At 41.4% G+C, this 23,760-nt stretch overlaps 1 protein-coding gene across 1 annotated transcript in view; it reads right to left on the reverse strand.

The window, feature by feature from the left end:
• Positions 1-23,760, reverse strand: part of yes1 (YES proto-oncogene 1, Src family tyrosine kinase) — a 91,876-nt gene that overhangs the window by 40,157 nt on the left and 27,959 nt on the right. Inside the window, exons 3-7 of the mRNA XM_061978773.1 lie at positions 11,480-11,579; positions 11,130-11,228; positions 8,201-8,304; positions 6,026-6,175; positions 2,428-2,583 (exon numbers count right to left, since the gene is read on the reverse strand). Coding sequence (XP_061834757.1) covers positions 2,428-2,583; positions 6,026-6,175; positions 8,201-8,304; positions 11,130-11,228; positions 11,480-11,579 — 609 coding nt within the window. The remainder of the gene's footprint in view (positions 1-2,427; positions 2,584-6,025; positions 6,176-8,200; positions 8,305-11,129; positions 11,229-11,479; positions 11,580-23,760) is intronic.

Below are 23,760 nucleotides of genomic sequence, written 5' to 3' on the forward strand. Positions count from 1 at the left end.
CCTGTCGTCACGTCCGCTTGGCCAACCAAAAAGTAACCACAGAACACTATACCGTATAGTGTTCTGTGGTTACTTTTTGTTTGGCCAACGGTTTATGTTGTATTGCGCACCCTGACGGCAAGTGTGGGAGTCGGTTCTGAAGTATGAAGTAAAGAGACGTAACTTAGTCACCTCGCCTGGTTATTGACTCCAACCCAGAATATTACAGAGCCCATACCTATGCTCCTTCAAAGGCTGTGCTACTGGCTGCAAAGCATTGCACTTTCAAATACAACAATGAGTAGAGGAGTGTTATGTGTGTATATGTTTAAATAAATGAACACTGAAATTCAAGTATTTATTTTATTTATATGTATATATATATATATATATATATATATATATATATATATATATATATATATATATATATATATATACATACATACATACATACATACATACAGGTAAAAGCCAGTAAATTAGAATATTTTGAAAAACTTGATTTATTTCAGTAATTGCATTCAAAAGGTGTAACTTGTACATTATATTTATTCATTGCACACAGACTGATGCATTCAAATGTTTCATTTCATTTAATTTTGATGATTTGAAGTGGCAACAAATGAAAATCCAAAATTCCGTGTGTCACAAAATTAGAATATTACTTAAGGCTAATACAAAAAAGGGATTTTTAGAAATGTTGGCCAACTGAAAAGTATGAAAATGAAAAATATGAGCATGTACAATACTCAATACTGTACGGAATGGCTCGATAGGAAGTTACGGGAAGCAGTGTCGATTGTCATTGTTGTTACGCGATTTCGTGAATAAAACTTAAAAAAAATATATTTTTTTTAAATGAATGAAAAACCGTATTTTTTATCACTGCAACCGTAACCCGGAATAGGTTGATGAAAACCGTACTAATTACGGGAAAACCGGAGTAGTTGGCAGGTATGCATATGTTCTGTGTATTGTGTTCTATGACTCCTTCACTTATTATATAAATATGCACTTTATTACCGTATTTTCCGCACCATAAGGCGCCCTGGGTTATAAGCCGCGCCTTCAATGAACGGCATATTTCAAAACTTTGTCCACCTATAAGCCGCCCCGTGTTGTAAGCCGCATCTAACTGCGCTAAAGGAATGTCAAAAAAACAGTCAAATAGGTCAGTCAAACTTTAATAATATATAAAAACCAGCGTGATGTGGGCGCTCATGGAATCGTATATCAACATGGACGGAGCTGCTGAAAAAAGCCACCCGGCCTCTTCGCGTAAACTTAAACTTACCTTAACCACTCGCTCATCTTTTCTTCATCCATCCCTTCGAGTTAGCTTTTATGATGACGCCGGCTGGAAAGGTCTCTTTTGGCAAGGTCTTCCTTTTGAATATCACCATGGGTGGAAGTTTCTGGCCATTAGCATGGCAAGCTAGAACCACAGTGAAGGATGACTTCTCATTCCCTGTGGTGCGAATATTCACCGTACGTGCTCCCGTTGTATCCACAGTGCGGTTCACAGGAATATCAAAAGTCAGTGGAACCTCGTCCATGTTGATAATGTTCTCTGGCCGGATCTTTTTTTCAGCTATCTTGTTTTTACAATATGCACGGAAACTAGCCAGCTTTTCTTGAAAGTCTTTAGGCAGTTGCTGTAAAATAGTAATCCGTGTGCGGATGGAGAGATTGCGTCTTTTCATGAACCGGATCCCTGTCGCTTAGTAGGAGCCATTTTGTGGTCTTTACAGATGTAAACACACAAAGGAAATGAAACGTACGGTAATATCCGCGCGCTTCTTCTTCTTCTACGCGGGCGGGTGGTTGCTTACAGTAGAAGAAGAAGCGCTTCCTCTTCTATGGGGGCGGGTGCTTACCTTGGCGGTTGCTTGCGTAGAAGAAGAAGCACTTCCTCTTCTACGGGGAAAAAAGATGGCGGCTGTTTACCGTAGTTGCGAGACCGAAACTTTATGAAAATGAATCTTAATATTAATCCATATATAAAGCGCACCGGGTTAAAAGCCGCACTGTCAGCTTTTGAGTAAATTTGTGGTTTTTAGGTGCGGCTAATAGTGCGGAAAATACGTTAATATATAACAGACAAAAAGATCATATTTGACTGTAAAAGTAAAAAAAAAGCTGCAATGAGCTATTTTGCAGTCAACTATTTTCAACTGCTTAGAATAACTTGACTTTAGAGGTTTGATTTTAGGGTTTTCTTTTTGTGTTTTTTTAAAAGGCAAATGCAAAGTCCTTGGTGCAAAAATGTTAGCATACCACTTCATGATATAAACATGAATTATAAATAATGCAAAGTGGATGCCTAGTTTGCGTATGTAAACTGTTTATATATTTATGGCAGTCACTGAATCCGCATCAGTGCTCGTGTTAACCAGGAGTTCTACATCAATCGCACGCCTTGATGACACGATGCGGACGCCTTACCCATCCAGACCTCTCCGAAGCAGCCTTGGCCCAGTTTGACCTCCAGTCGCAGAGACTCTCTGGGGATCTCCCAAGCATCCCTGGCCAGGCCCTGGGTCTGCGGCTTCACCGTGGGACACACCGTCGTCAGCCTGTAGCACAGACCATCGGCGTGTTCTGGACAGGCAAGCGCACAGTGGAGGGAAAGTGTCAACAAACACCATCATATTAGTTCCATACCTGCCAACTTTTGAAATCAGAAAAACCTAGTAGCCAGGGTCCAGGGGCCGCAGGCCCCGGTAGGTCCAGGACAAAGTCCTGGTGGGGGGTTCAGGCTTCGCCCCCCGACGCAAAATGATTATTAGCATTCAGACAGGTTAAAATGTTGCTAAAACCATCACTTTTCTATCAGTCACAGTGACTTTTCAAAACAAAAATATTACAGCAAAAATCATATGGGTTGATTGACATGTTTATTCTGTAAGCTAACTTCAATAGTTTGAAGTTATTTTGACAGTTAATGCCAGTTATCCTGTCAACCTTTCACAAGACTTCAATTTGTTCATTGAAAGTATAAACACTTTTTACAGTAAACAAATGGTAAAACCGTACTAAACAATTCCATTAAAAAAAAAAATTGGTGTCATTATTAACTTTCTGTCCAAGCTTGTATAATCTACTGCCTTGTTCAATTGTCAAAAATATTCTGTGCCTAAAATTCACATTTCTATCACAATTATCATACTGTAAACATGGTAAGCGAACTTCATTAAAATTAATAGTCCTGTCAATAGCATGGAATTACAATTCAAATGTAGTTTTTTTGTAAGCCTTTCAAAAGAATTCAAAATATGAAAAATTCATGAAAATTAATTGAAGCCATCAGACACTTGAAAAGTGGCACATCACATCTCTAATGTAATCATTTGAACTTTTCAACAGAAATAGCACTGCAAAAATATTAAGGACATACTTCTGTATTTTGGTAGTTATGCTGTCAACATTTAACAAGATTTCTTCAACTTGGACTTGAAAGCATAAATAGTATAAACACTTTTAACAGTATAACAGTACTAAACAATTCCAATAGATAACATTGGTGTCATTACCTTTTTGTGGCTAAAATCCAAATTTATTCTATCAGATTGATCATACTGCAAAAATGATATGGGAACTTTATGATAAGTTTACTTGAAGTGGCATAAAACACTGAAAGTGATTGTTCCTATAACCCCTTTCTTTCAAATGTTTGTTCCACTTGTGGCAGTCGGGCACCAGCATACCGTCTTTGACAACTTGAAGTGGCATAAAACACTGAAAGTGATTGTTCCTATAACCCCTTTGTTTTAAATGTTTTATGCAACTTCAAGTTGTCAAAGACGTGCTGTGAAATACAGCCGACAGGATTGCGCACCAAACACGAAGCAAGGCCAAAGCGCATGCATGGTGCAGGAGAACAAAGGACTTCTTTCATTTAAGGTTTGTGATAAACCATCAAACTCATTCGTTAAAAGGACTCTATAGTAATATAAAGCGAGTTTTTCTGGACATTATCATGCAAGAAAAGTTTATTTTTGGGACCGCGATCACCGCGTAATGATTTGTAAAGGTTGCATTACAAACATTTAACTGTCCCATGTGATCAGCCAGTGCGATTGGAAGTCCATGCTCAATTATTGCCTCCGTAAATAAAACTTCGGCATTCATCACATCCAAAGAATCTGTTTGGGCGACAAAAAACGTTGAAAGTTTTCCACTTGTATCGCTAGCAACGGCATTTGACTTGTGTTTTTTTGTCCCAACGTGGTCTTTTACATCGCTAATTCCTCCGTGTCCGATCGAAAAATCTTGTCTGCACAAGGTGCAATTCGCGTAGTTTTCACCCTTTTTGGAACGGATAATTATTCCCGGATAGGCTTTTGAATATTCTTCACGGAATGACTGCAGTTTTCTTTTCGGTTTAAGACTCGTTTGCGATTTTTCTCCGGCTGATTCCATGATCGTTCGCTCGTTTGGAAACAATGGCCTCGTGCTTGGCAGCGGTGCTATAAATAGCCTCGCGCATTTAAAATTTATATATTTTTTTAATTAATGAAAAACCATATTTTTTATCACTGCAACTGTAACCCGGAATAGGTTGATGAAAACCGTACTAATTATGGGAAAACCGGAGTAGTTGGCAGGTATGTAGTTCAATCACTAAAGGGTTTACTAAAAACTACAACTGGTCTTCTATACCACCAAAATAATTTACACACTGGACCTGGGGGGGGTTTCTTTGTTGCTTTATTTGTTTACTAATGCTGTTGATATATTTTAGCTGGGAATGACAAAATATTGTTTTCTTTTTTTACATTCTGCAGTTTGGTTGCATATCCAAAAATATTCATAGTATTTTCCAATCTAATGTTCTGAATGTGTAATTGGAATATACGGTTCTACAGCAGCCTGGAAGTAATTAGCATACTTGCCAACCCTCCCGGATTTTTCCGGGAGACTCCCGAAATTCAGCGCCTCTCCCGAAAACCTCCCGGGACAAATTTTCTCCCGAAAAATCTCCCGAAATTCAAGCGGAGCTGGAGGCCACGCCCCCTCCAGCTCCATGCGGACCGTAGTCCGCTTTCCCACAATATAAAGAACGTCTACAGTAAAGCAGTCCGTCTAAACAGCAATGTTGTGACACTCTTAAACAGGACAATACTGCCATCTAGTGCATTTGATGAAAGCACTTTTGTGCGTGCCACACAGCAATGCATCATCAGAGAGGGTGTTCAGCATGGTTAGAAAGATAGTGACAGAGAATAGAACAAGGATGGACAATTCAACCCTTAACTCAACAATGAGTAGATGAGTGTTATGTGTGTGTATATGTGTAGATAAATGAACACTGAAATTCAGGTATTTCTTTTATATATATATATATCTCTCCATCCATCCATCCATCCATTTACTACCGCGTATTCCCTTCGGGGTCGCGGGGATAGATTATATATATATATTAGAGATGCGCGGTTTGCGGGCGCAACCGCGGAGTCCGCGGATTATCCGCGGATCGGGCGGATGAAATTAAAAAAAATTAGATTTTATCCGCGGGTCGGGTCGGGTCGGGCGGTTGAAATAAAAAAAAATTAGATTTTAAATAGATTCAGGCGGGTGGCAGTTAAACCAATTCGGAAATATATATACATAGTTAGCCTCGCGCATGGCATTCGGAATGGCTCGATAGGAAGTTACGGGAAGCAGTGTCGATTGTCATTGTTGTTACGCGATTTCGTGAATAAAACTTTAAAAAAAAAAAAAAAAATTTAATGAATGAAAAACCGTATTTTTTATCACTGCAACCGTAACCCGGAATAGGTTGATGAAAACCGTACGAATTACGGGAAAACCGGAGTAGTTGGCAGGTATGGAATTGCATTCTCTGTGAAGTATGATTTAATATACAGTATGTAAATGATCTCCTACCAGCAGCAGATCTGCAGATGAATAATTAATGTACTCTAAAAGTGCTGCTGTAAAAGTGCTGCGTTAATGGCTGAATAAAGTCAAATATGGTATTACCGGTATATAAACAAAACATCTAAAAGTGTGTACACGCTCAGGGCTCGTGGAAGCATACCCGTGTAGTGTTTGACCAGCTTCTGTAGCGTCTCAAACTGAGCTCGGGTGGTGATGTAATAACCGCCGCTGTCCAGCTTTCGGATTTTGTAATGTTTCACGTTGTCTCCCTTTACTTCATCCCAGTCCCGGATGGACAGAGAGTAGGCACCTTCAGGAAAAAAAAGAAGAAGAAAAAAAAGACTTACAGTCCAGTTGATTTATTATTAATTACTGGAAATAATGAAATAATAAACCAATTGAATGATTCAATTATTCATCCTCTGCTCAAAAGACCTAACCTTGATCCTGACCTCATGGTAAACTACCGACCGGTGTCCCACCTTCCCTTTATTTCGAAAATCCTCGAAAAAATTGTCGCACAGCAGCTAAATGAACACTTAGTGTCTAACAATCTCTGTGAACCTTTTCAATCCGGTTTCAGGGCAAATCACTCTACGGAGACAGCCCTCGCAAAAATGACTAATCTACTGCTAACGATGGATTCTGATGCGTCATCTATGTTGCTGCTTCTTGATCTTAGCGCTGCTTTCGATACCGTCCATCATAATATTTTATTAGAGCGTATCAAAACACGTATTGGTATGTCAGACTTAGCTTTTGTCGTGGTTTAACTCTTATCTTACTGACAGGATGCAATGCGTCTCCCATAATAATGTGACCTCGGACTATGTTAAGGTAACGTGCGGAGTTCCTCAGGGTTCGGTTCTTGGCCCTGCACTCTTTAGTATTTACATGCTGCCGCTAGGCGACATCATACGCAAATACGATGTTAGCTTTCATTGTTATGCTGATGACAGCCAACTCTACATGCCCCTAAAGCTGACCAACACGCCGGATTGTAGTCAGCTGGAGGCGTGTCTTAATGAAATTAAACAATGGATGTCCGCTAACTTCTTGCAACTCAACGCCAAGAAAACGGAAATGCTGATTATCGGTCCTGCTAAACACCGACATTTATTTAAAAATACCACCTTAACATTTGACAACCAAACAATTACACAAGGCGAATCAGTAAAGAATCTGGGTATTATCTTCCACCCAACTCTCTCCTTTGAATCACACATTAAGAGTGTTACTAAAACGGCCTTCTTTCATCTCCGTAATATCGCTAAAATCCGTTCTATTTTATCCACTAGCGACGCTGAGATCATTATTCATGCGTTCGTTACGTCTCGTCTCGACTATTGTAACCTATTATTTTCGGGTCTCCCTATGTCTAGCATTAAAAGATTACAGTTGGTACAAAATGCGGCTGCTAGACTTTTGACAAGAACAAGAAAGTTTGATCATATTACGCCTATACTGGCTCACCTGCACTGGCTTCCTGTGCACTTAAGATGTGACTTTAAGGTTTTACTACTTACGTATAAAATACTACACGGTCTAGCTCCGTCCTATCTTGTCGATTGCATTGTACCATATGTCCCGGCAAGAAATCTGCGTTCAAAGAACTCCGGCTTATTAGTGATTCCCAGAGCCCCAAAAAAGTCTGCGGGCTATAGAGCGTTTTCTATTGGGGCTCCAGTACTATGGAATGCCCTCCCGGTAACAATTAGAGATGCTACCTCAGTAGAAGCATTTAAGTCCCATCTTAAAACTCATTTGTATACTCTAGCCTTTAAATAGCCCCCCTGTTAGACCAGTTGATCTGCCGTTTCTTTTCTTTTCTCCTCTGCTCCCCTTTTCCTTGTGGAGGGGGGGGGCACAGGTCCGGTGGCCATGGATGAAGTGCTGGCTGTCCAAAGTCGGGACCCGGGGTGGACCGCTCGCCTGTGCATTGGCTGGGAACATCTCTGCGCTGCTGACCCGTCTCCGCTCGGGATGGTGTCCTGTTGGCCCCACTATGGACTGGACTCTTACTATTATGTTGGATCCACTATGGACTGGACTCTCACAATATTATGTCAGACCCACTCGACATCCATTGCTTTCGGCCTCCCCTAGAGGGGGGGGGTTACCCACATATGCGGTCCTCTCCAAGGTTTCTCATAGTCATTCACATCGACGTCCCACTGGGGTGAGTTTTTCCTTGCCCTTATGTGGGCTTTGTACCGAGGATGTCGTTGTGGCTTGTGCAGCCCTTTGAGACACTTGTGATTTAGGGCTATATAAATAAACATTGATTGATTGATTGATTGATTGATTACACATGCAAAGACAAAAGGAATCTCACCTTTGGTCGTCTCGCTTTCTCGGGCCAAGAATGTCCCTCGCTGATTTCCCGGTAGCAATAAAAGTCTCTCTGCGTCTTTGCGGCCCATCTTGCCAAAATACCATCTACAGAACAATCAGAAGGAAGAACTTGGATGGCATGCTACAAGCAATGTAAGGGTGTTTCCGTACGCCATAATCATGGTTTGTCACATGCTGTACCTTGCTTTTTAAAAAGATCGCATTTGGGTTCAGTAAGAGAACAAAATGCTAGGAGTTTACTGTTGGAATAATTGTTTGTAAGTTATCACAAAAGAAACTTTGTATTATGAATGCTGTCTTTGGAGGCCTAACAAGAGGAAGGATGCTCGTGAAACGCCACTGTGATTTCAACACGGACAGATGGCAGGATCTGCTCAACTTCCAGAGGAACTCTCTTTGAAGTGTTAAACGAACTCTCTTTGAAGTATTTCACAAACTCTCTTCCAACTATTTGGTAACCGAGGTCAACGCTATTTACGACCCGCTGCCCTCTTGAAGTTGCCGTGGTCAGGAGACGGGAGGGGATATCCATTGTCCTCCAACACCTGCCCCAGCTGGATCCAGGAAGAGCCCAAGCCCGAGAAATCCTCTTCTTGGACTTCAAAGCGACCGAAAACAATGACTCTTTTACATACTTACCATTCCTGCTGTGACATGTGTTGGTGCGTGAACATTGAATATTGTAATAAAGAGGAGACGAAAACCTTCTTCGTCAGAGCGTGGTGCAGGACTGTACAAAGAGTGCAGTGGCCATGTCTCTCCTCAATATTGAGTCCAAATTGAATTCTGTCTCTGTTTGATTCCTTGCCTTTTGTCTTGTTTAATAGATATCACAGTGTTTGAACGTGACATTTACCATATATAAATGTATCCATCCATTTCCTACCGCATGTCCCTCTTGGGGTTGCTGGAGCCTATCCCATATATGGACTTCAGCTCGGCGTTCAACACCATCATCTCGCAGCACTTGGTGAGCAAACTGGCCCCCCCTTGGTTTCAGTACCCCCCCCTCCCCCCAAGCAACTGGATGCTTGACTTCCTCACAGACAGACCCCACACTGCAAAAACTGAAATCTAAGTAAGATGAAATATGTCAAATAAGGGTGATATTTGCTTATTTTCTGTCTGATAAGATAATTCTTCTCACTAAGCAGATTTTATGTTAGTGTTTTACTTGTTTTGGTCCTAAATGATCTCAGTAAGATATTACAGCTTGTAGCTGAGATTTGATGACCTATATTGAGTAAAACATGCTTGAAACTAGAATATCAAGTGTTGCAAAGCTGTGTCATCAACACTCACAAGTATAAAACTACTTTTTTAAAGTCATCATTTCTTACTTCAAGCATGAAATAAGAAATCATGACTTTAACACGAATGTGTCTCATAATTAAAACAGATGACAGCCAAATGGACTTTGTTGGAATAATTGTTGGTAAGTTATCACAAAAGAAACGTGGTATTATGAATGCCGTATTTCGAGGCCTAACAAGAGGAAGAAGGCTCGTGAAACGCCACTGTGATTTCAACACGGACAGATGGCAGGATCTGCTCAACTCCCAGAGGAACTCTCTTTGAAGTGTTAAACGAACTCTCTTTGAAGTATTTCACAAACTCTCTTCCAACTATTTGGTAACTGAAGTCAACGCTATTTACGACCCGCTGCCCTCTTGAAGTCACTGTGGTCAGGAGACGGGAGGGGTTATCCATTGTCCTCCAACACCTGCCCCAGCTGGATCCAGGAAGAGCCCAAGCCCGAGAAATCCTCTTCTTGGACTTCAAACCGACCGAAAACAATGACTCTTTTACATACTTACCATTCCTGCTGTGACATGTGTTGGTGCGTGAACATGGAACATCTGAATTAAAAGAGGAGACGAAAACCTTCTTCGTCAGAGCGTGCTAAGACACTGTAAGAGGTTACAGGTTGACGCATGTCTCTCCTCAATTGAGTCCAAATTGAATTCTGTCTCTGTTTGATTCTTTGCCTTTTGTCTTGTTTAATAGATGTCCTGTGTTTGAACGTGACATCTTTGCTGTTTTATTTTCAATGAAACAATAGAAAACACGTACTCATATAGTAGTACAGTTGGCACAGTACAGTAAACTAACTATTTAAGATGTGACATTTCAAACAATTTTGAACAGAAATAGTTCATGCACATTCAGATAAATTCTTCAAAATTACAATTTTGGCCGGGTTTGTTTGCTCAATTATTGCCTCCGTAAATAAAACTTCGGCATTTATCACATCCAAAGAATCTGTTTGAGCGACGAAAAACGTTGAAAGTTTTCCACTTGTATCGCTAGCAACGGCAATAGACTTGTGTTTTTTTGTCCCAACGTGGTCTTTTACATCGCTAATTCCTCCGTGTCCGATCGAAAAATCTTGTCTGCACAAGGTGCAATTCGCGTAGTTTTCACCCTTTTTGGAACGGATAATTATTCCCGGATAGGCTTTTGAATATTCTTCACGGAATGACTGCAGTTTTCTTTTCGGTTTAAGACTCGTATGCGATTTTTCTCCGGCTGATTCCATGATCGTTCGCTCGTTTGGAAACAATGGCAACTGGTGCCTCGTGCTTGGCAGCGGTGCTATAAATAGCCTCGCGCATGGCATTCGGAAAGGCTCGATAGGAAGTTACGGGAAGCAGTGTCGAATGTCATTGTTGTTACGCGATTTCGTGAATAAAACTTTAAAAAAAATAATTTTTTTTTAATTAATGAAAAACCGTATTTTTTATCACTGCAACCGTAACCCGGAATAGGTTGATGAAAACCGTACTAATTACGGGAAAACCGGAGTAGTTGGCAGGTATGTTGATACTCCTTTGCACTGTGCAAATATAAAGCCAGTGGTGATGTTTGAGTTTTTAAAAATGATACAAAGATTAGAAAAGAGTCCTCACTCCTCAGCCTGTATGGAGTCAGCGGGGGCCACATAGTTGCTGGGGATGTAACCCTTCTGTCCCGTGTTGATGGAACGAGCCTCCCACCAGTCTCCTTCCCTACATGGAGAAAAGCGCATTTAGAACACAAACAGCCGAGGAAGCATTGAGAGCAACAGCTTCCAATCGAATCCGTCAGCAAAGAATGTATTTAAAAGTTGTAAAGGATGACAGGACGGCGGGAGAAAAAGTGATGAGAACAGATGGCCTGTCAGAGGAGGCCATTAAACCCAGACAGATTTCAGCCTATCCAAATACAAAGAGGGATTAAAAAAGTACACACACGCACACACACAGCACTGTGCACTCACGTGTTGTTGATAATTTGGAAGCGATCCCCTTTTTTGAACGACAGATCGTCCGACGTCCTCGCTTCGTAGTCGTACAACGCCACAAAGAACGTGACACCGCCTACAGACAAGCACATACATATAACATTTGAACACAACTACAGCTTCAAAGTAACCACGAACCATCAAATGAAGAAATAATCATTTTTTTTGCTGAATTGATGAAAAATTGGGACATTCAGTAAGACCACCTTCTGCAACATCCATCCATTCATTTTCTACCGCTTGTCCCTTTCGGGGTCCCGGGTGGTGCTGGAGCCTATCTCAGCTGCATTCGGGCGGGAAGGCGGGGTACACCCTGGACAAGTCGCCACCTCATCACAGCATACCTGCCAACTTTTGAAATCAGAAAAACCTAGTAGCCAGGGTCCAAGGGCCGCAGGCCCCGGTAGGTCCAGGACAAAGTCCTGGTGGAGGGTTCAGGGCTTCGCCCCCCGACGCAAAATGATTATTAGCATTCAGACAGGTTAAAATGTTGCTAAAACCATCACTTTTCTATCAGTCACAGTGACTTTTCAAAACAAAAATATTACAGCAAAAATCATATGGGTTGATTGACATGTTTATTCTGTAAGCTAACTTCAATAGTTTGAAATTATTTTGACAGTTAATGCCAGTTATCCTGTCAACCTTTCACAAGACTTCAATTTGTTAATTGAAAGTATAAACAGTATAAACACTTTTTACAGTAAACAAATGGTAAAACAGTACTAAACAATTCCATTAAAAAAAAAATTGGTGTCATTATTAACTTTCTGTCCAAGCTTGTATAATCTACTGCCTTGTTCAATTGTAAAAAATATTCTGTGCCTAAAATTCACATTTCTATCACAATTATCATACTGTAAACATGGTAAGCTAACTTCATCAAAATTAATAGTCCTGTCAATAGCATGGAATTACAATTCAAATGTAGTTTTTTTGTAAGCCTTTCAAAAGAATTCAAAATATGAAAAATTAATGAAAATTAATTGAAGCCATCAGACACTTGAAAAGTGGCACATCACATCTCTAATGTAATCATTTGAACTTTTCAACAGAAATAGCACTGCAAAAATATGAAGGACATACTTCTGTATTTTGGTAGTTATGCTGTCAACATTTAACAAGATTTCTTCAACTTGGACTTGAAAGCATAAATAGTATAAACACTTTTAACAGTATGTCGTGCTGTGAAATACAGCCGACAGGATTGCGCACCAAACACGAAGCAAGGCCAAAGCGCATGCATGGTGCAGGAGAACAAAGGACTTCTTTCATTTAAGGTTTGTGATAAACCATCAAACTCATTCGTTAAAAGGACTCTATAGTAATATAAAGCGAATTTTTCTGGACATTATCATGCAAGAAAAGTTTATTTTTGGGACCGTGATCACCGCGTAATGATTTTTAAAGGTTGCATTACAAACATTTAACTGTCCCATGTGATCAGCCAGTGCGATTGGAAGTCCATGCTCAATTATTGCCTCCGTAAATAAAACTTCGGCATTTATCACATCCAAAGAATCTGTTTGGGCGACGAAAAACGTTGAAAGTTTTCCACTTGTATCGCTAGCAACGGCATTAGACTTGTGTTTTTTTGTCCCAACGTGGTCTTTTACATCGCTAATTCCTCCGTGTCCGATCGAAAAATCTTGTCTGCACAAGGTGCAATTCGCGTAGTTTTCACCCTTTTTTTTTTTTTTAATTAATGAAAAACCGTATTTTTTATCACTGCAACCGTAACCCGGAATAGGTTGATGAAAACCGTACGAATTACGGGAAAACCGGAGTAGTTGGCAGGTATGTCACAGGGCCAACACAGATAGACAGACAACATTCACACACTAGGGACCATTTAGTGTTGCCAATCAACCTATCCCCAGGTGCATGTCTTTGGAAGTGGGAGGAGCCTATCCCTGGGTGCATGTCTTTGGAGGTGGGAGGAGCCTATCCCCAGGTGCATGTCTTTGGAGGTGGGAGGAGCCTATCCCCAGGTGCATGTCTTTGGAGGTGGAAGGGGACTATCCCCAGGTGCATGTCTTTGGAGGTGGGAGGAGCCTATCCCCAGGTGCATGTCTTTGGAAGTGGGAGGGGCCTATCCCCAGGTGCATGTCTTTGGAGGTGGAAGGGGACTATCCCCGGGTGCATGTCTTTGGAGGTGGGAGGAGCCTATCCCTGGGTGCATGTCTTTGGAGGTGGGAGGAGCCTATCCCTGGGTGCATGTCTTTGGAGGTGGGAGGAGCCTATCCCCAGGTGCATGTCTTTGGAGGTGGAAGGGGCCTATCCCCGGGTGCATGTCTTTGGAGGTGGGAGGGGCCTATCCCCAGGTGCATGTCTTTGGAGGTGGAAGGGGACTATCCCCGGGTGCATGTCTTTGGAGGTGGGAGGAGCCTATCCCTGGGTGCATGTCTTTGGAGGTGGGAGGGGACTATCCCCGGGTGCATGTCTTTGGAGGTGGGAGGGGACTATCCCCGGGTGCATGTCTTTGGAGGTGGGAGGAGCCTATCCCTGGGTGCATGTCTTTGGAGGTGGGAGGAGCCTATCCCCAGGTGCATGTCTTTGGAGGTGGAAGGGGACTATCCCCGGGTGCATGTCTTTGGAGGTGGGAGGAGCCTATCCCCGGGTGCATGTCTTTGGAGGTGGGAGGATCCTATCCCTGGGTGCATGTCTTTGGAGGTGGGAGGAGCCTATCCCCAGGTGCATGTCTTTGGAGGTGGGAGGAGCCTATCCCCGGGTGCATGTCTTTGGAGGTGGGAGGAGCCTATCCCCAGGTGCATGTCTTTGGAGGTGGGAGGAGCCTATCCCCAGGTGCATGTCTTTGGAAGTGGGAGGGGCCTATCCCCGGGTGCATGTCTTTGGAGGTGGGAGGAGCCTATCCCCAGGTGCATGTCTTTGGAGGTGGGAGGGGCCTATCCCCAGGTGCATGTCTTTGGAGGTGGGAGGGGCCTATCCCCAGGTGCATGTCTTTGGAGGTGGGAGGAAGCCGGAGTACCCGGAGGGAACCCACGCAGTCACGGGGAGAACATGCAAACTCCACACAGAAAGATCCCGAGCCCGGGATGGAACTCAGAACCTTCGTATTGTGAGGCACATGCACTAACCCCTGTTCCACCGTGCTGCCCCTTCTGCAACATACTTACATTAATTAATAAAATAATTGTCTTGATTATATAACAAGTATTACATTTACTGAGAAATTATCAGATGTAATACAATTCTGGTGTAAAATGTGATATAAAAAAAATACAACTGGATACATATCTATAAAATTGTTTGCATCCCTCTGACGATAATATTGTGCAGAAATTGGTTGAGTAGTATTTCAATTTATTTCATGTTTTGTTCACTTCAAATTATTAAATAAGAATATCAATAAGTATATCAATAAAAACATTCAACATTGCATTTTTATTGATATCCATCCATCCATTTTTTTTACCGCTTGTCCCTTTGGGTCGCGGGGGGTGCTGGAGCCTATTTCAGCCGCCCGAATGCAGCTGAGATAGGCTCCAGCACCCCCCGCAATCCCGAAAAGGGACAAGCGGTAGAAAATGGATGGATGGATATCAATAAAAATGCAATGTTAATGTAAAACGGCCTCCCAGCCTTTTTGCTCAAAAGCTGTGCAGAGGAACTAACTACAGCATGGTGTCCAATATTCCAACAGTCACTTAACACTCACCCTGTTCCAGCTCTGTGGAAGAAGTCAAATATAACTCCAGTGCCTAAAAAGCCCGGTGTCACAGTAAACAACGACTTTAGTCCCGTAGCTCTCACATCGATTGTTATGAAATGTTTTGAAAAATTTGTTGTGTCACTGCTCATGAAGGATGTCAAGCCAAATTTAGATGTGTACCAGTTTGCGTACAAGCAGGAATGCAGTACTGATGATGCAATCCTTTGCACCTTGCATTTTATCTCCGAGCACCTTGAAAACACAAAAGCTTATGCTAGAATTTTATTTGTTGATTTCAGCTCAGCTTTTAATACAGTGCAAATTCACATACCGTATTTTCCGCACTATTAGCCGCACCTAAAAACCACAAATTTACTCAAAAGCTGACAGTGCGGCTTATAACCCGGTGCGCTTTATATATGGATTAATATTAAGATTCATTTTCATAAAGTTTAGGTCTCGCAACTACGGTAAACAGCCGCCATCTTTTTTTCCCGTAGAAGAGGAAGTGCTTCTTCTTCTACGGTAAGCAACCGCCAAGGTAAGCACCCGCCCCCATAGAAGAAGAAGCGCGCGGGTATTACGTTTCATTTCCTTTGTGTGTTTACATCTGTAAAGACCACAAAATGGCTCATACTAAGCGACACACTGTGGTTCTAGCTTGCCATGCTAATGGCCAGAAACTTCCACCCATGGTGATATTCAAAAGGAAGACCTTGCCAAAAGAGAACTTTCCAGCCGGCGTCATCATAAAAGCTAACTCGAAGGGATGGATGGATGAAGAAAAGATGAGCGAGTGGTTAAGGGAAGTTTACGCGAAGAGGCCGGGTGGCTTTTTTCACGCAGCTCCGTCCATGTTGATATACGACTCCATGCGCGCCCACATCACAGATGGTGTCAAAAAACAAGTGAAGCACACAAATACAACACTCGCCGTCATTCCGGGTGGATTAACCAAAGAACTCCAACCGCTCGATATTGGTGTCAACAAGGCATTTAAAGCATGACTGCGAACGGCGTGGGAACAATGGATGACCGAAGGCGAACACACATTCACTAAGACAGGGAGACAGCGCCGGACGACATACGCCAACATCTGCCAGTGGATCGTAAATGCCTGGGCGGATATTTCGGTCTCAACTGTGGTCCGAGCTTTCCGGAAGGCAGGATTCACGGAACTGCTGGAAAAACAACAGCGACACTGACTCTGATGACTTCGACGAGACGGAGCCGGCCATTTTGGATCCCCTATTCGCCCAACTTTTTAATTCGGACACCGTAGGAGAAGAATTCGAGGGATTTATGAATGAAGAATAACTTCAGAAAGTGAGTGTTATATTTATTTTGTGTGTTGTGACATTAACGTTTGAGCAACATTAAGTTATTGCTATTGCTCTGCACTATTTTGAATTTTACTATGTTTGTGATTGCACATTTGCACATTACCGTACATTTTGGGAGTGAACAGAGTTGTTAGAACGCTGGTTTTTAATATATTATTAAAGTTTAACTGACCTATCTGACTGTTTTTTTTACATTCCCTTTAGCGCAGTTAGATGCGGCTTATAACACGGGGCGGCTTATAGGTGGACAAAGTTTTGAAATATGCCGTTCATTGAAGGCGCGGCTTATAACACGGGGCGGCTTATGGTGCGGAAAATACGGTACTCTTAGAGAAGCTCAAAGACATGGGTGTAAACTCCACCTTGATCAAATGGTTCCACTCTTTTTTAACAAACAGAACACAGCAAGTGAAGGTCAACAGAACACTGTCAGACACCAAACACTGCAACACAGGCGTCCCACAGGGTTGCGTTGTATCACCAACACTATTTACATTGTACACCAATGATTGTAGGACTGTGCACCCTAACAATTACCGTATTTTCCGCACCATTAGCCGCACCTAAAAACCACAAATTTACTCAAAAGCTGACAGTGCGGCTTTTAACCCGGTGCGCTTTATATATGGATAAATATTAAGATTCATTTTCATAAAGTTTCGTTCTCGCAACTTCGGTAAACAGCCGCCATCTTTTTTCCCGGTAGAGCAGGAAGCGCTTCTTCTTCTACGCAAGCAACCGCCAAGGTAAGCACCCGCCCCCATAGAACAGGAAGCGCTTCTTCTTGTACTGTAAGCAACCACCCGCCCCCGGAAGAAGAAGAAGCGCGCGGTGCATGCTGGGATATGTGACGTTTCATTTCCATTTGTGTGTTTATGTAAAGACCCCAAAATGGCTCCTATTAAGTGTGTTGTCTGTCTAATTATAAATAATGCAGACGAGGCGTGTTAACTGAGTTCTCAACGTTTACTCACAGCGTGCTCATAACCACATTCTAACTGCCAGCATACAACGCTTCTCAGGGCTACCGCGCATGCTCGTAACTATCGTTGCATGCTGGGTAGTGTAGTTGTTATATTTGCTAGCTCATAACATCACATTAAGAGACACGCTTACGCGCTTAATTCAATACTCGCCGTCATTCCGGGTGGATTGACAAAAGACCTCCAGCCGCTAGATATTGGTGTCAACAGGGCATTCGAAGCTAGACTGCTAACTGCGTGGGAACAGTGGATGACAGAAGGCGAACACACATTCACTAAGACAGGGAGGCAGCGCCAGACGACGCCAACATCTGCCAGTGGATCGTAAATGCCTGGGCAGATATTTCGGTCACAACTGTGGTCCGAGCTTTCCGGAAGGCAGGATTCACAGAACTGCTGGATAACAGTGACACTGACTCCGATTACTTCGACGAGACGGAGCCGGCCATTTTGGATCTCACATTTGCCCAACTTTTCACTTCGGACACCGAAGACGAAGGATTTACGAATGAAGAATAACTTCAGAAAGTGAGCGCTATGTTTATTTTGTGTGTTGTGACATTAACGTTCGAGCAACATTATGTTGCTATTGCTCTGCACTATTTTGAATTTTACTATGTTTGTGATTGCACATTTGCGTACATTTTGGGAGTGAACAGAGTTGTTAGAACGCTGGTTTTTAATATATTATTAAAGTTTGACTGACCTATCTGACTGTTTTTTTGACATTCCCTTTAGCGCAGCGTAGGCGCGGCTTATAGTCCGGGGCGGCTTATTGGTGGACAAAGTTATGAAATATGCCATTCATTGAAGGTGCGGCTAATAATCCGGTGCGCCTTATAGTGCGGAAAATACGGTATATGGTGAAATTTGCGGACGATACCGTGCTCCTAAGCCTTCTACACAAGGATACGGACCCCTCTGTGTACCACGACGAGATAGACCTATTTATTAGGTGGTGTGACACTAACCATCTTATTTTAAATGTGACCAAGACACAGGAAATGGTTTTGGATCCGAGGAAAGTGACTGACCATGAGCCAGTGGTCATCAAAAATCAGGAAATCACCCAGGTATCCTCATATAAATATTTAGGGGTTCATATTGATAATCTTCTCTGCTGGAAGACACATATTGACAAACTGTGCAATAGACTGCAACAGAGGCTATATTTTTGGCGAAGATTAAGATTGTACGGCGTAAGCAGCCACATCATGATGATTTTCTACCGTGCCATTGTAGAGAGCATCATTAGATACGGGATCACCTCATGGTTTGGCAACCTAACCGTTAAGCTAAAAAGCAAACTGGCCGGCATGCATAAAACGGCAATGAAAATCGTAGGGAGGAAAGAATATGAGCTTATACAGAGCATCTATGAGCAGGCAGTTAGGAAAAAAGCTAAGAAAATTATTTCCAACTCACAACACCCACTCTTTCCTGAATATGGAACCCTGCCATCAGGGAGAAGACTCCGGGTCCCACTATGCAAATCTAACCGCCTTAAATTCTCATTTGTCCCAGCCTCCATTAAGCTGACCAACAATGTGCAATATAATTTTAATACATAGGTTAGCACTTTTTTAGCACATAGCACTTTAGCACATAGCACTTTAGAACTAAGCACTTTAGCACACAGCACTTTATCCATGAGCTCTAGTGCAATGCACATTGGTACTTTTTCTTTATCTCCATACTGTAGATTTTATGCCTACATCAAAGTGCCACCTATGCCTATCAAGCTCCATGTTCTGATGTTTAAATGTTAGTTGTATGGTTGTGGTTGTGTCTGTGCTTGTGTTTTTGTTCTGTTGTTTTTGGGTATGTTAAGAAAGCAATGATGCACTGTGCCCAAGACAAATTTCCCCGCGGGGACAATAAAGTTGAACCTTGAACCTTGAACCTTGAAAAACAACTGGATTATTATGGAAGCACATGCATCACTTTACCACAGTGTTTTGAGGGAAATTAAGTAGTTTTTTTTGTGTTAAAGCATATTAATAGCATATAACCTATTTAGAAATGATCAAATATGAAATAAATGCAGTAATGAAATTTACATTGCTCATGTACACCACACAAAATAAAACAAAAGTATTTAAGCATTTGAATCTGCACCGCATTTGCATAATAAAAACGTACTTGGCAGAGGTAACTAAGTGTTTAAGAGCCGGATGAAACACTTATGCAGAGGTGGGTAGTAACGCGCTACATTTACTCCGTTACATCTACTTGAGTAACTTTTGGGATACATTGTACTTCTAAGAGTAGTTTTAATGCAACATACTTTTACTTTTACTTGAGTATATTTATAGAGAAGAAACGCTACTTTTACTCCGCTACTTTTATCTACATTCAGCTCGCTACTCGCTACTAATTTTTATCGATCTGTTAATGCACGCTTTGTTTGTTTTGGTCTGTCAGACAGACCTTCATAGTGCCTGCGTTTCAACAAATACAGTCACTGGTGACGTTCACTCCGTTCCACCAATCAGATGCAGTCACTGGTGACGTTGGACCAATCAAACAGAGCCAGGTGGTCACATGATCTGACAAGTTGAAGAATTTATTGGGGTGTTACCATTTAGTGGTCAATTGTACGGAATATGTACTGTACTGTGCAATCTACTAATAAAAGTTTCAATCAATCAATCAAAAGTGTGAAGGAAAAAAGACCCTTTTTTATTTCAACCGTACATCCCGTCAAAAGCCTAAAGACTGACTGCACAGTTCCTGTCTTCACAATAAAAGTGCCGCTCCATCGCGCCTGGGCTTTCAAAATAAGAGTCCCCGAAAGCCATCGCAAACAAGCTAGCAAGCTACGGAGTTTGCCGCCAATGTATTTCTTGTAAAGTGTATAAAAACGAATATGGAAGATGGACAAATAAGATGCCAAAAACCAACCACTTTCATGTGGTATTAGACAGAAAGGAGGAACTTTTTTTCTCCTCTATTTGAAAACGTGGACGTTATCATCACTACTGTCTGATTACAATCAATGCAAGTCATCACAATCAGGTAATACACCAACTTATATTCTTGTCTTCATGAAAGAAAGGAATCTATATGTGTTAAACATGCATGTATATTCATTAAAACACCTTTAACATGCAAACAAAAACGGCAAAATAAATAAATATAAATTATATACTGTAAATATCAATGTATGTATATATATATATGTATATATATATATATATATATATATATATATATATATATATATATATATGTGTGTGTGTATATATATATATTTATATATATGTTTGTATGTATATATGTATATATATGATATGTGTGTGTATGTTACTCATCAGTTACTCAGTACTTGAGTAGTTTTTTCACAACATACTTTTTACTTATACTCAAGTAAATATTTGGGTGACTACTCCTTACTTTTACTTGAGTAATAAATCTCTAAAGTAACAGTACTCTTACTTGAGTACAATTTCTGTCTACTCTACCCACCTCTGCACTCATGCCATAGAACAGATAAGGATCATCTAAATTTACAAGTGCTAAATATGCCTCGAGAAAGAAATGATGATCTAAATACTTGTGTGTTGTTATTGTGCACGTCTGTGCTATAACAACGCTTAATCACGTCTTGTCACATGACCCGTGTAATGTCTCGAGCAGAGCATGCCAGGTCACGTGACGTAGTGGGAAGCGACAACAGGACTCGGATGTGTTTATCTTCGGGGTTAAATTGAGCGGGTCGGATTAAATTGGTGCCAACGTTCCCTCAGGTCAGATTTATCTTCCTTGGAAGAAAGAGAGCGAGACTTGGCCACGCGTGTAGTGTGTAGTGTGTAGTGTGAGTACGTACACTGCGCCAACGGATGTGGAGCCTATCCCAACTGGGTACCAGGCGGTGTGTTGCCAGTCAAGCATTGAACTGAGTGCTTGCAACTATTTTCTTAGGCTGCTTATGGCCTTCCACATCATAGCTCCAAATTGTTGGTCATTTTATTTGATCATCTGCTGCTTACAGAGCAAATGTTACGCCACAGTTTCTGCACATTCTGAGTAACATACCTGCCAACTTTTGAAATCAGAAAAACCTAGTAGCCAGGGTCCAGGGGCCGCAGGCCCCGGTAGGTCCAGGACAAAGTCCTGGTGGGGGGTTCAGGCTTCGCCCCCCCGATGCAAAATGATTATTAGCATTCAGACAGGTTAAAATGTTGCTAAAACCATCACTTTTCTATCAGTCACAGTGACTTTTCAAAACAAAAATATTACAGCAAAAATCATATGGGTTGATTGACATGTTTATTCTGTAAGCTAACTTCAATAGTTTGAAATTATTTTGACAGTTAATGCCAGTTATCCTGTCAACCTTTCACAAGACTTCAATTTGTTAATTGAAAGTATAAACAGTATAAACACTTTTTACAGTAAACAAATGGTAAAACAGTACTAAACAATTCCATAAAAAAAAAATTGGTGTCATTATTAACTTTCTGTCCAAGCTTGTATAATCTACTGCCTTGTTCAATTGTAAAAAATATTCTGTGCCTAAAATTCACATTTCTATCACAATTATCATACTGTAAACATGGTAAGCTAACTTCATCAAAATTAATAGTCCTGTCAATAGCATGGAATTACAATTCAAATGTAGTTTTTTTGTAAGCCTTTCAAAAGAATTCAAAATATGAAAAATTCATGAAAATTAATTTAAGCCATCAGACACTTGAAAAGTGGCACATCACATCTCTAATGTAATCATTTGAACTTTTCAACAGAAATAGCACTGCAAAAATATTAAGGACATACTTCTGTATTTTGGTAGTTATGCTGTCAACATTTAACAAGATTTCTTCAACTTGGACTTGAAAGCATAAATAGTATAAACACTTTTAACAGTATAACAGTACTAAACAATTCCAATAGATAACATTGGTGTCATTACCTTTTTGTGGCTAAAATCCGAAAAACGTTGAAAGTTTTCCACTTGTATCGCTAGCAACGGCATTAGACTTGTGTTTTTTTGTCCCAACGCGGTCTTTTACATCGCTAATTCCTCCGTGTCCGATCGAAAAATCTTGTCTGCACAAGGTGCAATTCGCGTAGTTTTCACCCTTTTTGGAACGGATAATTATTCCCGGATAGGCTTTTGAATATTCTTCACGGAATGACTGCAGTTTTCTTTTCGGTTTAAGACTCGTATGCGATTTTTCTCCGGCTGATTCCATGATCGTTCGCTCGTTTGGAAACAATGACAACAGGTGCCTCGTGCTTGGCAGCAGTGCTATAAATAGCCTCGCGGAATGGCTCGATAGGAAGTTACGGGAAGCAGGTCGAATGTCATTGTTGTTACGCGATTTCGTGAATAAAACTTAAAAAAAAAATTTTTTTTTAATTAATGAAAAACCGTATTTTTTATCACTGCAACCGTAACCCGGAATAGGTTGATGAAAACCGTACTAATTACGGGAAAACCGGAGTACCGTATTTTCCGCACTATTAGCCGCACCTAAAAACCACAAATTTACTCAAAAGCTGACAGTGCGGCTTATAACCCGGTGCGCTTTATATGTGGATTAATATTAAGATTCATTTTCATAAAGTTTCGGTCTCGCAACTACGGTAAACAGCCGCCATCTTTTTTCCCCGTAGAAGAGGAAGTGCTTCTTCTTCTACGCAAGCAACCGCCAAGGTAAGCACCCGCCCCCATAGAACAGGAAGCGCTTCTTCTTCTACTGTAAGCAACCACCCGCCCGCGTAGAAGAAGAAGAAGCGCGCGGATATTACGTTTCATTTCCTTTGTGTGTTTACATCTGTAAAGACCACAAAATGGCTCCTATTAAGCGACAGGTTTCCGGTTCATGAAAAGACGCAATCTCTCCATCCGCACACGGACTACTATTTCACAGCAACTGCCTAAAGACTTTCAAGAAAAGCTGGCTACTTTCCGTGCATATTGTAAAAACAAGATAGCTGAAAAAAAGATCCGGCCAGAGAACATTATCAACATGGACGAGGTTCCACTGACTTTTGATATTCCTGTGAACCGCACTGTGGATACAACGGGAGCACGTACGGTGAATATTCGCACCACAGGGAATGAGAAGTCATCCTTCACTGTGGTTCTAGCTTGCCATGCTAATGGCCAGAAACTTCCACCCATGGTGATATTCAAAAGGAAGACCTTGCCAAAAGAGACCTTTCCAGCCGGCGTCATCATAAAAGCTAACTCGAAGGGATGGATGGATGAAGAAAAGATGAGCGAGTGGTTAAGGTAAGTTTACGCGA

Source organism: Nerophis lumbriciformis, linkage group LG19 (assembly GCF_033978685.3).
Source record: "Nerophis lumbriciformis linkage group LG19, RoL_Nlum_v2.1, whole genome shotgun sequence".
NCBI lineage: Eukaryota > Metazoa > Chordata > Actinopteri > Syngnathiformes > Syngnathidae > Nerophis > Nerophis lumbriciformis.